Genomic DNA, 12,519 nt, shown 5'->3' with positions numbered 1-12,519 from the left:
TCAAGCATGTGATGGATAAAATGCTGTAATCGAGCCAACTCGGCCGATCAGATAAACCCCTGGCCCCTTCCCTCAGACGAGGTGAAAAAGGAATGGGTCACAAAATGGAAGCCTAGGAAAAGGATGGGGTGCCCCATGCTCGCTGCCCCAAGTTCTACCCCAAGAATCTCTAGCGAATACCTGTCAAAGATCCTCTGCGGCTGCATCACGCTGTGGACAACTTGGGTCAGGTGATCCTGGGCTGCGACCACTTCCGGGGGAGGGTTGTACTTATTTACTGCGAAAACCTGTTTCAGAATCAGAAATGCAAAGGGAAACAGACTGCATTTCTAAAAAGCACACAAGGCTCAGATTGTCTTTAATGAATCAGTCTAGACATGCAACCAGGTAGAAAAAAAGAATGTAAGGCATGCTCATGAATCTTTGTGCTCAGTCTCCAAGCCTAAATAATGATAATTACTTTAAAATATTGAGCTGGAGTCCCTCGATCCCCTACTTTTAACACAGTCAACATCCCAACTGTTAGTAGAAGAGGAAGAAATAAAATTCAGCTGCAGATTCCAGGTAGCTGATGCTGCAGAATTTTCTTCTTATGCCATCTCACCAAGAGCTATTCTGATGATCTCAAATTCTACCCAAAGCTCCTCCTCTTTTAACATAACGTCTTCTGTCCAAAGACCTAGGCCTTTTCCTCATATTGTATGGCTCTCCAGCCCCTTGTTTTTGCCATCCCTCTAAATGCATTATCCTGTCTGCCATACCTTTCCATAACCTATAGCTTTGAATTATATTTCCTTCGCAAAACGTTAAAGGAAAAGAGAAATCTAATAAGTACCTTTGGTTGTGAGAATAACAACAGACTCCTGTCTGTAACTATTTTTAACCAAGATTTCAGAAAGGCATTTATAAAATGAAATACCTTCCTCTCTACATTAAGCCTGTTTCCATTCCACTCAATGTGCATTGAAAGACATCCCTAATCACCAGTCACTAAAGCGAGACATAGCGGCTAGCACAGGTATGGTGGAGGGGAGGCAGGTGCTAGCTTTTGAGGTCTGCTTACTCTGCAACTGTGTCCAGATGTATTATCTATATAATAAGAGCCTAAGCGACCGTTACAGCAGAACGACCAGAATGACTGGTTGCTATGATGCACACTGACCACCAGGGGGCAGATGCTCAATGCAGGAGCTGCCTCATGGTGGTCAGTGTGCTCCCACAGGGGGAGTGCCGCTCAACCAGAAGCTGGGCTCACGGCTGGCAAGCGCAGCGGCAGTGGTGGGGGTCTCTCCCGCCTCTGTGGCAGCACTAAGGAAGGGACAGTGAACCAAGTGGTAAGAAGCAGTGAGCAGGCAGGCAGTAAGGAGCAAGGGGTCCCAGACTGCAAGAGGGATGTCTGACTACCAGCTTAGACCCAATCCCCGCAGGGAGTGGGCCTAAGCTGGCAGGCGGACATCCCCCAAGGGGTCCTGGACTGCTATAGGGCACAGGCCAGACTGAGGGACCCCTCCCCCTGCCCAGTGCACAAATTTTGTGCACTGGGCCTCTAGTTATCTTAAAAAGCAGAATTAAGGATTTAAAATAGCAGAGTAGTAATTCATTTGTGTACCTTTCGAGTATATGGTAAAATGACAATAAAATACATTTCATGATTAAATCTATTTTAGAGTAGCACATAGAATGACACACCCTCTAAATAGGACAGTTATCTAAATTAATAATCTGCCAGAATGCTGCTGGCCTATAGAAATGCAATGCTGCTGCTGAACTGAGGTTGATGTTCAGCTTTGAAGAGGGTTAAACAGATTGATCCTAGGACAAGGAAGCACTCCCTGAACAAACCATTAATTCACATGTAAATTGATTATGGGCATCATTTATCGATTTTATTGGTCCTGCAGCAGGCAGTGTGAGCTTTTCAGCTTATTAACTGAGAAACACGTGAAATAATATGATTACATACCTTTTCTTCCACTGTAATCTTCTTCTGATCTAATTCCGTTAATTGTAGTAGCATAAAAATGACGAAGAGCCAATATTCACAGTGTTCCTATTTGAAATATCAAGAGGACAACTGAATTGCCCTTGTTTTCCAAATTAAAAAGCACCAGCATTCTACTTTCATGAGCATTGGTCTATCACCTGCTACCCTGTCATACACACACACACACACACACACACACACACACACCTCTACATTTTCACACTTATCAGCCCCATTAAATTAACAACTCAAATGCACACTGTCCCTTGCAACTTATAAAGCTCTTCAAAGTTGTGATCTTGTTAGTCTCCCTGTGAGGCAAGCGGGACAGGTGTGAGCATCTTCATATCTAAAGAGCCTTAGGGGTGAAGCATTCCATCTAAGGATCCATGGCCAGCAACTCAAACCCTATCTTCTAACTCAGCCATTTTCAACCTTTTCCATCTCCTGGCACACATAAAGTAATTACTAAAATTCTGTAGCACACCAAAAATACAATATATTTTTTACTGATCTGACAAAAAAAGGATAATTTTGATTGATTTACAAAAATAACAACAGTAATTACCTACCTTTTTTGCTCCCAAAGTGACTTTTTTTAAAAAAGTGACTTTTGCCCAGCTGGCATGGCTAAGTGGTTGAGTGTCGACCTATGAACCAAGAAGTCACGGTTCGATTCCCCACAGTCAGGGCACATGCCCAGGTTGCGGGCTCTGTCCCTGATATGGAGCGTGCATGAGGCAGCTCATCAATGATTCCCTCTCATCATTGATGTTTCTATCTCTCTCTCCCTCTCCTATCCTCTCTGAAATTAATAAAATATATATATATTTTTTAAAAGTAACTTTTTACATATGTGTACATAAGGATTTCTGGTACCAAGAATTAACCAACAGATGCAATCTTATTATGTGACATGAACAATAAGATGCAACTCTGTTATATGACCTACATATATATGGTTCAAGACAGTGCATTCATACCAGATGGCTATTGTTGCTTTGGCTGTTTTCACTTTTTAAATTTCTTTATTGATTTCAGAAAGGAAGGGGGAGAGGGAGAGAGAGAGAGAGAGAGACTGACTATGATCTCCTGGTTCATAGGTTGATGCTCAACCTCTGAGCCACACCGACTGGCTTTTGTCTTTTGTTTTTATTTGACAATCTAAGGGAAAAGAGGTCAGTGGCCCTGACTAAATAGTCAGGTATTGCATGTTCCAAAAATTCTTGGGGCACACTGAGTGAAAATTGCTGTTCTAACTCCAAAGAGTTTCAGAATTGCAAATATTGAAACATTTATTATTACTTTGTTAACTTGTTTATGACTTTTTATTTTTATTTTTTATTAATTTGTATCATGTATTATATGGAGGGGGTTCTCTCTTCCCACGACCAGTGCAGAGAGAGAGAACTCAGGGGTTGATGAATCTTGATTAGAAAGCGACGAGGTTTAAGGGAAAATGAATAAAACAAGACTGAGACAGAAATAGAGTGAAAGCTGGGCCTCAGTGTGGCGTCTGCCCTCTGATGGAGGGACAGAGGCAGATTTATTAAATACTCGAATAACAGGAAGTTACATCACATCTGGGTGGGCCATGAGTTCCTGGCAACATCATGAGCTCCACCCCCTTAACACATCAAACTGAGTGGTGTCCCAATCTCTTGATTAGGTCTGCCCCCAGGGCGTGACTCTGCCTTCGCTCTGAGTTTCAGCCGACATATTTACAGATGCCCAAGTGTTTTGCCAGCGGCACTCAACAGTATTATGAATTTATTTCATAATAAAATGATATTTATTCATGGAATGAATTCTTTATAACTCCCTACCATCGGCTGTTAGGATTATCTGCCCTTTAAAAATGCAATTAACGTGTTCTGTATCATGAAGCTACGCCTCTTTGAAGGGAAAGATGTTAGTGACTGATGCATCTTACAGATGACAATGTCTGTTACATGAACCGACACTCCTTACGGATCTTAAGCTGGGGGTGATGGCTGTTGTAAGCCCCATTGCTTTTTTTCCAGAGCTGCTTGTAATGCCTGCCACCATTTCTATACCAAGCATTGCTTTTACTTTTAAATCTTATTTTTCATTTCTTTTTGCCATTCTAGAGACATTGATCACAAAAACAAAGGTACTCAGAGCTACATACAAAGTCAAGAGTCTACAGAAAGGTAAGCAAAGGGTATAGGTAGAAAAGGGAATGAGGACAGACACACAAAGGCCAGGGCCAGGAGAAAGGATTCATCAGTGAAGCCAGAGCCTGCAAAACAGTCATGGGTCTCAGATTCCTGGATGTGAAGGGTCCAGGGAAATACATTTTTTTCTTTAATCATTTTACAACACCTGCTTCCCAGCTATATGCAGACAATTACTCTAGGTATCTAATCTTAGACTCTCTTTCCCCTGTTACAAAACAGGAACCACATTCTGTCCACACCCCAGCACCATGCATCTTCTAATGCAAGAGGCTGCTGATCCCCCACCTCAGCAGCTCCCTCCCGGGATCTTGGCCACCTCCTGGATGGCTCACAGGTACCACACAGAGTGGACCCGTTCAGGCTTCCTTCCCCTGACAGAGGTGCCCAGGGTGCCTAACCCTTCTGATTGCTTAACCCTCTTCTTTGCCTCCTAAGAGACTGAGAATGAAGATAAACACACTGCACTCATGTCCTGATGCTCTTTATCAAAAGCTTTCTTGAAGAAGAGTTCCAAGAAGCCCTCATCCCCTCCCTGAGGTAAATGATCTCTTACCTGTATTGGATTTTTCAGAAGATTGAGAACTCGAAGGAGGGGTAGATTTTCAATGTATTCTATTTCACCCAGCTCAGCAATCTGTTTCACCAAAGAGACACAACAGTATCAATAGACTGAATGCACAAAAACAGTAGGAAGGATCATATACGAGGGGATGCCGTGGATCCTTTAAGTCCAACTTATTTTAAAAATTGCTCTGTCGACTATCCAGCCCTTTAATGAGACTCTCACAGTTTCACAGAACCTCTCCGGCTTGAGAACAGTGAGGTGCTCCTCATGCTGCTTTACAGGCACACGTGAAACGGCACATGGAAGCAGAGAAATGGCACGGAAAATGCATGTGGAGGCTACCTGTTCTCCCCCACATCCCCCTTCCTGAGCCTCCAGTCCCCAATCTGCCCCTCAGCACAGCTTCTGCTGCCCTGGCTCACTGCCCAGTGAAGCCTTCTTACAGCAGGTGTAGCTCTTATCATTTGTAAAAAATGTATTTTTTTTATTGATTTCAGAAAGGAAGGGAGAGGGAGAGAGAGATAGAAACATCAATGATGAGAGAGAATCATTGATCGGCCGTGGTCTGTAGGCCCCCTACTAGGGATGGAGCCTGCAACCCCGCATGTGCCCCGACCAGGAATCACACTGTGACCTCCTGGTTCTTAGGTCAATGCTCACCCACTGAGCCATGCCAGCCAGGCAGCTCTATAATTTTTAACAAGAGATCATTATTTTAAAGAAAAATAAAAATGAAAATTGTATGACATAGTTCTCAACATGGGTGTTACACAGGTGTTCACCTTAATGCTTTTTGTTAAATGTACAGTTATGTTTATACTCTCTTCTATGTATGTAAGTTAAGTTTCACAACTTTTAAAAGTAAGGGGGAAAAGGTGTCCTTAATTTAACCAAGAATAGAGGTTGGGTTGCACCATGCCTGAATTTTCCACTAAACTAAAGACAAACACTTTTCCTTAAATTTCCTGTAGTTAGCATAATTACCATTTTATTTCAAACTAGAGGCCCGGTGCACGAAATTCGTGCATGGGTAGGGTCACTAGACCTGGCCAGCAATCAGGGCCAGCCAGGGCTTTCCTTCATTCTACGCCACCCCTTGGTGGTCAGCACATGTCATAGTGAGTGGTCGAACTCCCGAGGGGACAATTTGCATATTAGCCATTTATTATATAGGATATAGATACTTAACTTTTGCAAAAAATTAATAAGCACTTTTCATTTATATTTCTCCCCACCCAACTCATTCCTGCATACATTGTAAAAGCTCCCCAACAGCAGAGTCCTGAGAATCCTGAGTTATCCAACCACAAAACACAGCGAAAATGTAAACTATTCCCAAAGCTAAATCAGGGTAAGAATATCCACTCCATGTTTGAAGGATGCTACTTTCACAGATACAATAAGAAAGGCAAATTCCGAGATACAATATACAACCTGCCCACATTAATCTGGATATAGCAATGTTAGGCTATTACCCACAGCTTTTTCCATAAGATGAATAGCTTACCCCTTGGACTGCCATGTGGGTCCTCTATAAGATACAAGAATCAATATTTAATATTGCATTATTCAGGGGGTAGAAAGGTAAACTTGGTTCCCATTGGCTCAGTCATAACTCTCATACTATGGAATGACTTCCCTACAGACACCACTCCTGTGGTTGGTCCTAACGCAAATGTCACCATGTCTCACCAAGTCCGGCCACGGGCATTCACAGCACTGCTGGTGAGAGTGGAAATTGGCACACTCTTTCTAAAGGGCAATCTGCATTAAAAATGCATAAGCTATGACACCGGTATCCCACTTCAGGAGTTTTATCCTGAAGAAATCATCAGACAGGCAAACATTAGATAAAAGAATGCTCTGTTTTTTAGTAAAAGTTAAAATATTCTAAATCCCGAAAGCTCCACCATCATGCGATTAAATGAGCCATGGTGCAGTCACATAACATCCAATCCGGAAGATGGTGACATCTACGGTGACTGACATGGAAAGGTCTTCAAATGTTACAAACAGCACAGACAGAATGATCATGGACCACGCAGTTATATTACCACTAAGATGCCAGCTGGGATCACTGGGTTTTTGACAGTCAAATGAGAGGAATCCAGCTTCCCTCCCAGTCCTTTCAAAGGTAGGATGAGGCTGGTAAGGGCAGACGGGAGCCGGTGTGGAGTAGCCTGGCTTCGAGTTCCTATGGCTGCTGAGTTAGCCACGTGCGCAGGTCCTGACTGCCCTGCCTGAGCCCCCAGTCCTGCAGACCTACCCCCACAGCAGACCACCCCATGTCTTCTCTCCTCAAATGCCAAGGCCCGTGGCTGTGTGTATCACTGATGATTAGAGACGGAGTGGGGACACCGCACCCCAAATGACCTACAGGGAATATTGCCAAAATGGTTTTATTCTTAAAGGAACGTCAGCCATCTGCTGCACGAATGTCACACCAGCAGAGCTGGTCCCCATTCTAGTCTGGTCCTCTTCTCGAGACTCCTCTCCCTGTTAGCTCCTCCCCACCCTCCAGAGGCCTGTCAGCTTGGGCTTCATAGGGAGTGGTTTACAGGACTCATTTCATTGCCTTTTCCTTCTGGCCATGCTCACCACGCCTTACCATCCAGACCTAAGGGGGCTGTGCTAGATGGATGGATGGATAGACAGACAGACAGACAGACAGACAGACAGAAGACAGATAGATATAGATATTTGTGATATGATGACACTAAGTCTCAGAAAAGCAAAATGACATTCTCTAAGTAACTCCCAGACCAATATTTTGCTTCTAGAAGGACTGAGGTTACAATAGAGTTAACATTTGGGGGATAAGTTGTAAATGCTAGACATGACATCAAACCTACCAAGGACTACGGAGTAAAGAGTGATAAAGGCCCCCAAATCACCAGCTGATGATAAACATTTGCAAAGGAACTTAAAAGAGATGTTTACAAGATCATGGGAGGTACAGCAGTGTTTCCACAGCTAAAGCCAAGTGAATAATACCAGAGAAAGTGCTACCGATAAAACAACATTCCTGACATCAAATTAATCACATGAGAAGCAACAGCCAGGTTATGTTTCTTTTAAATGATAAATTTTCCAGCCCTGATACATAGCATTCTCAGTAGTACTGGAGAAATCTCTGAGGAAATCTTTGGAAGGCTCAAAGAATATTTCAAATTACTGGGTTGCTCCCCAACCTGCCCGCTGGGGAGCCAGGGAATTATGTTATTGTTACGAACCCAATCATTGTCAAAGGATCCCCACCACTGGGAAATGTGGCTTTTTTAAAAGGGAGTCTCTTTAATATTTGAAAATATTAAATTATAAACTCCTTCTTTCACTCACTTTTTTCTTTAAACGTTTTCAAATGTAATTTGGATAGTCTCTTGAAATGGAAGAGAACAATATATGATTTGTGAGGTCTATCTGGACGAGCACTACACAGTACAGTGGTTACTAACCACAAGTGGCAACCCAGCACTTGGAATATGGCGAGGATGAATCCAAATGTCCTGTGTGTAAAACACACACCAGACGTCAAAAATCTTACTGTGAAGCAACAGAATCTAAAATATCTCATCAGTAAATTTTTACATAGATTACATGTTGAAATTATAATATTTTGGATGTTTTGAGCTAAATAAGACATTATTAAAGCTAATTTCACCTGTTTCTTTTAACCTCTTGACTGTGGCTACTAGAAAATTTAAAGTTGCACACACATATTTTTATCAGAAAACACTCTCCTTGGACATTTACACCATACGCCTTTCTGAAAGGGGGCCCTTAGCGTCTCATTTACTGTACTATCCTGCAGGGTTAAGAACACTGACTCTGGGGGCAACCAGTGTACATATACATTTTGGCTCTGTTATTTGCTAGGTAAATAGCCTTAGACAAGTTACTTAACCTCTCTACATCCCAGGAGCGATAATCATAGGGTTATATAATAAGGATTAAGTGAAATATATGTAAAGTGCCTTGTGCTATAGTCAAAGAATATCACAGTTATTTTATGACTATAATTGTTATTATTAATATTACTATTGCTGCTTTTCCTGAATCCTGAAATACACTGAATTGGGATTAAATGAGTGCATTCCATCTTTCCAACATTCCCTGTATATACGTGAGAATCATGTTAATGGCAATCTCATAAAAAAGGTATTAAAACCATACAAAAGAGAGATGATGCTGGCTTCATAAGACACATGGCACAATGAGCAAAAGTTGTCCATTGGAATTAACTTTAGAAATCGACAAAACAATTTAACGTACAAATCAAGTGAAAGTGAGGATGAACAGTTCTGTCTGTAATTAAATATCTACTTCTTCCCAGTCCTAAAGATTGCCTTTTCTTAATTTTTAAAAACCTAACAGATGCCCTAGCCAGGTAGCTCAGTTGGTTAGAGCATCATCCCGATATGCCAAGGTGTCGGATTCAATCGATGAATGCATAAATGAGTGAACAACAAATCTCTCTCTCTCTCTCTCTCTCTCTCTCTCTCTCTCTCTCTCTCCCTCCCAAAACAAGCAATAAAAAAATAAAAATAAAAACCTAACAGAGATGGAAGTTCATTGGAGAAAGAGTCATCAGACACAGATGAGCATCATCACAGCTGAACAGAGACAGGTCTCATAGCCTCACAACTCAACCCAAGTAGGACCAATGTCTCCTTCAGGGTCAGCCAAACTTTCATTTTCAGAAGAAATAAGGATTCAACTTCCTTATGAAATCTTTTCCAAACATGTGATGGAAGTATGCAATATGAATAAAATCACAATGTAGATTTTACTGCATAAGAAATCACTATAGGTACCAACTTAATATACCATGATCATAAGTACAACTGATTTATTAAAAGTAAAGTATAATTAAGAATAAAAATTGCCTTGGCTGGTGGCTCGGTTGGTTGGAGCATCATTCCATACACCAAAAGGTTGTAGGTTCAATCCCTGGTCGGGGAGTGCACTGGAGGCAACTGATCAATGTTTGTTTGTTTTTTCTCTCTCTCTCTCTCTCATCAGTTTTTTTTTATAAAACATCCTCAGGTGTGGATTTAAAAGAAAAGAGTAAAAGTCAACTTGTATAATTTGTGCTATAATGTGCACATTAAGCCAGATACAGAAATTTGAGTAAGTCCGATCCCCAACTCATACAGCTGGGAGCATACACTGTTGTACCAATGGATGTAGGAGTTCACCCCCGAGCCTCTTTTCTTTCAAGGGCAGGCGTGGGCCGCACCAGCCTGCGGCTATTCTTCTGTCTACAGTTTCCCTGCGCTGACTTTCAGGCAGTCCTAGCACCATCCTTCTACACAGACTTTCACGCGGACACATTTACTTCAGAAGGTCATGTGCACTTGGTTGTCGTTGAAACCTTTAAAACCATGTAATAAGGGATCATCAAGTTTTCAAAAATTAAGAATTCTAAGTATTTATTTCAAGTCCTCCCTCAACTACTGTTCCAGGAGGTTTTCTAGAATGACATTTCTGAGCTGGCATTTAAGGTGACAGCCCTTGAGCAACCAATAACAGGTCCTACTGTGTCTTCTTAATGTCGACACAGAAGCCAATACCTTACCTTACCTTGAAGGTAAGGTAAGCATGACCTTACCTTATTGTCCTCCAGGTTGATCACTTCCAGGAAGTCGTGGTTCTCTAAGCCTTGGAGGCTCTTGATCTGATTGTGGGACAGGTCCACAATCTTTAGGGCTCTTAGCCGGTCCAAACCCGTGATCTTCTCAAGCAGGTTATGGCTCTAAAATGGTTAAAAGACACTCAATGTCTTAAAGGCCTCTACAGGAAAAGATGTAATGACAAGTTTTCATTCTGAATACTGTCCCAAATCTCTTCAAATCAGTAAGCCACTCTTGTCTGCCCCACCTCCCATTTCCATCATTCACATCCCTAAACACATGTACACACAGCCCACAAAGAAATCTCAATTTCTCAGCTGGAAGACCCAGAAGATAATATTTTTTTAAAAAAAATTTTAATATGTTTTTATTGATTTCAGAGAGAGAAAGGGAGAGAGAAGGAGAGATAAAAACATCAAAGATGAGAATCAGCAATCGTCTGCCTTCTGCATGATTGCCCCCTAGTGGGGATCAAGCCCGCAACCCAGGCATGTGCCCTGACCTCGAATCGAACTGTGATCTCCTGGTTCATCACTCAACCACTGAACCACACCAGTGGGCAGAACATAGTATTTTCACTAAAGTTAAAGCAAGATGAATATTCAAATCAGTAGGGCAGCATTTTACATTGCATAACCTAAAGCCTAATGACAGCATAACTCCATGTTTATCTTTAGAAATAAAATTTATGCAGTTCTTTCATCAGCATCACAATAAATCACTTGAATATTGTAATTTCCACATACACTTTGTTTTCAGCAGTATTCTAAATGCACTCCCTTCATAGCGTGAGGGCTCTGGCAGTCTGACACAAGCCTTCGGTTACTTGTGCTCTTGTGAGGTTTCTGCCTCACATATCTGGGCTGGACCTATGCCTTGTCCTAATCAAAGGATATGGCAGAAGCAGGCCAGTTCCAAGTCTAAGGATTAAGAAGGCCTGGCAGCTTCCCCTGTGGTGTCTTAGAGCCCTGCGGTGCAATGTAACACTAGCTACTCTATTGGAGAGAATTTGTGGAGAGGTCTCATGGGAAAGGAGAAGCCACGTGGAGAGGCTCCTGAGATTAAATACAGAGGGAAAATCCAGCCATTCCAGCATCCCAGCTGGGCCCAGACCCCAGCCCATCTGCCAGCTGCGTGAGGCAAGACCAGCAGAAGAACCGCCCAGCTGCCCCCAGCTCCGACTGTAGAATTGCTGGTGAACACAATGGTTAGCTAATAAAATTTCTCCACGCCACTACACTTGGGGTGGCTTATTATGCAACAATAGAAAACTGAAGTAAGTTCAGACAACGAGCATAAAACAAAGAAAGATTCAAGACTCAAACATTGTTCTTTCCCAACCCTCATGTACCCATCAACAACAAATTATGGTGATAGAATGAATTTGAATTTTCTTTACATTTTCCAACATACTCATAACTCCATGGTTCCTTAGTGTTGAGGTATAGTAAAACGCACAGTAAAAGTAACTTTTAATTTAAATTGAGAATCATATTAAAGACAATTTTGAGGTTTCAATTAATGCTGTTATGCCTATCTTTAAACTTTTAATAAACACTTAGGAACTAAAAAATGAAATTATGGCCCTGGCCAGGTGGATCAGTTGGTTGGAGTATCATCCCATATACCAAAAGCATTCAGGTTCAATTCCCTGTTGGGGTGTATATGAGAGGCAATCAATTGATGTTTCTCTCACATCAATATTTCTCTCTCTCTCAAATTAATAAACGTGTCCTCAGGTGAGGATAAAAAAATATTAAATCATAATATTCTCTTCCTCTATAATATTTTTTCTGAGATATTTAATAGCAAGAACTCATTTTAATCTTATTTTTCTTAAGATTTCACTTCAATAACGAGCAAGATTTGTGTTCATTAGTATAATTTATGGTTCTTTAAAACATGTTAATAGAATGTTGATGATCTATAAAGCTTGGGGTCTCATTAAACCATTTCCTTTATTCTTATATATGTTGAAAAAATTCTATTAGAAGAAGGAAAAAATACTAATAACCCCATTTGCCTAAATTAAGTCAAGTTTCCTACTGTGCAGAATTCAAAAATGTTCAACAAGTATAATAGAAAAGAAAAAGTGATATTAAACTTAACATGATGTCCATATTAATTTAACTTATT

At 41.4% G+C, this 12,519-nt stretch overlaps 1 protein-coding gene across 1 annotated transcript in view; it reads right to left on the bottom strand.

Annotated features, from left to right (window-relative positions):
• LRGUK (leucine rich repeats and guanylate kinase domain containing) overlaps positions 1-12,519 on the bottom strand; it is a 113,945-nt gene that overhangs the window by 67,958 nt on the left and 33,468 nt on the right. The window contains exons 7-10 of the mRNA XM_070425050.1: positions 10,362-10,505; positions 4,739-4,819; positions 1,964-2,050; positions 181-287 (exon numbers count right to left, since the gene is read on the bottom strand). Of these exons, the coding sequence (XP_070281151.1) occupies positions 181-287; positions 1,964-2,050; positions 4,739-4,819; positions 10,362-10,505 (419 nt within the window). The remainder of the gene's footprint in view (positions 1-180; positions 288-1,963; positions 2,051-4,738; positions 4,820-10,361; positions 10,506-12,519) is intronic.

The sequence above is a fragment of the Myotis yumanensis genome, unplaced genomic scaffold, assembly GCF_028538775.1.
Source record: "Myotis yumanensis isolate MYYU_CA2020_CCGP unplaced genomic scaffold, mMyoYum1.0.hap1 SCAF_9, whole genome shotgun sequence".
Classification (NCBI taxonomy): Eukaryota; Metazoa; Chordata; class Mammalia; order Chiroptera; family Vespertilionidae; genus Myotis; species Myotis yumanensis.
The sequence above is the reverse complement of the archived record's forward strand: the minus strand, read 5'-3'. Positions and strand labels throughout refer to the sequence as shown.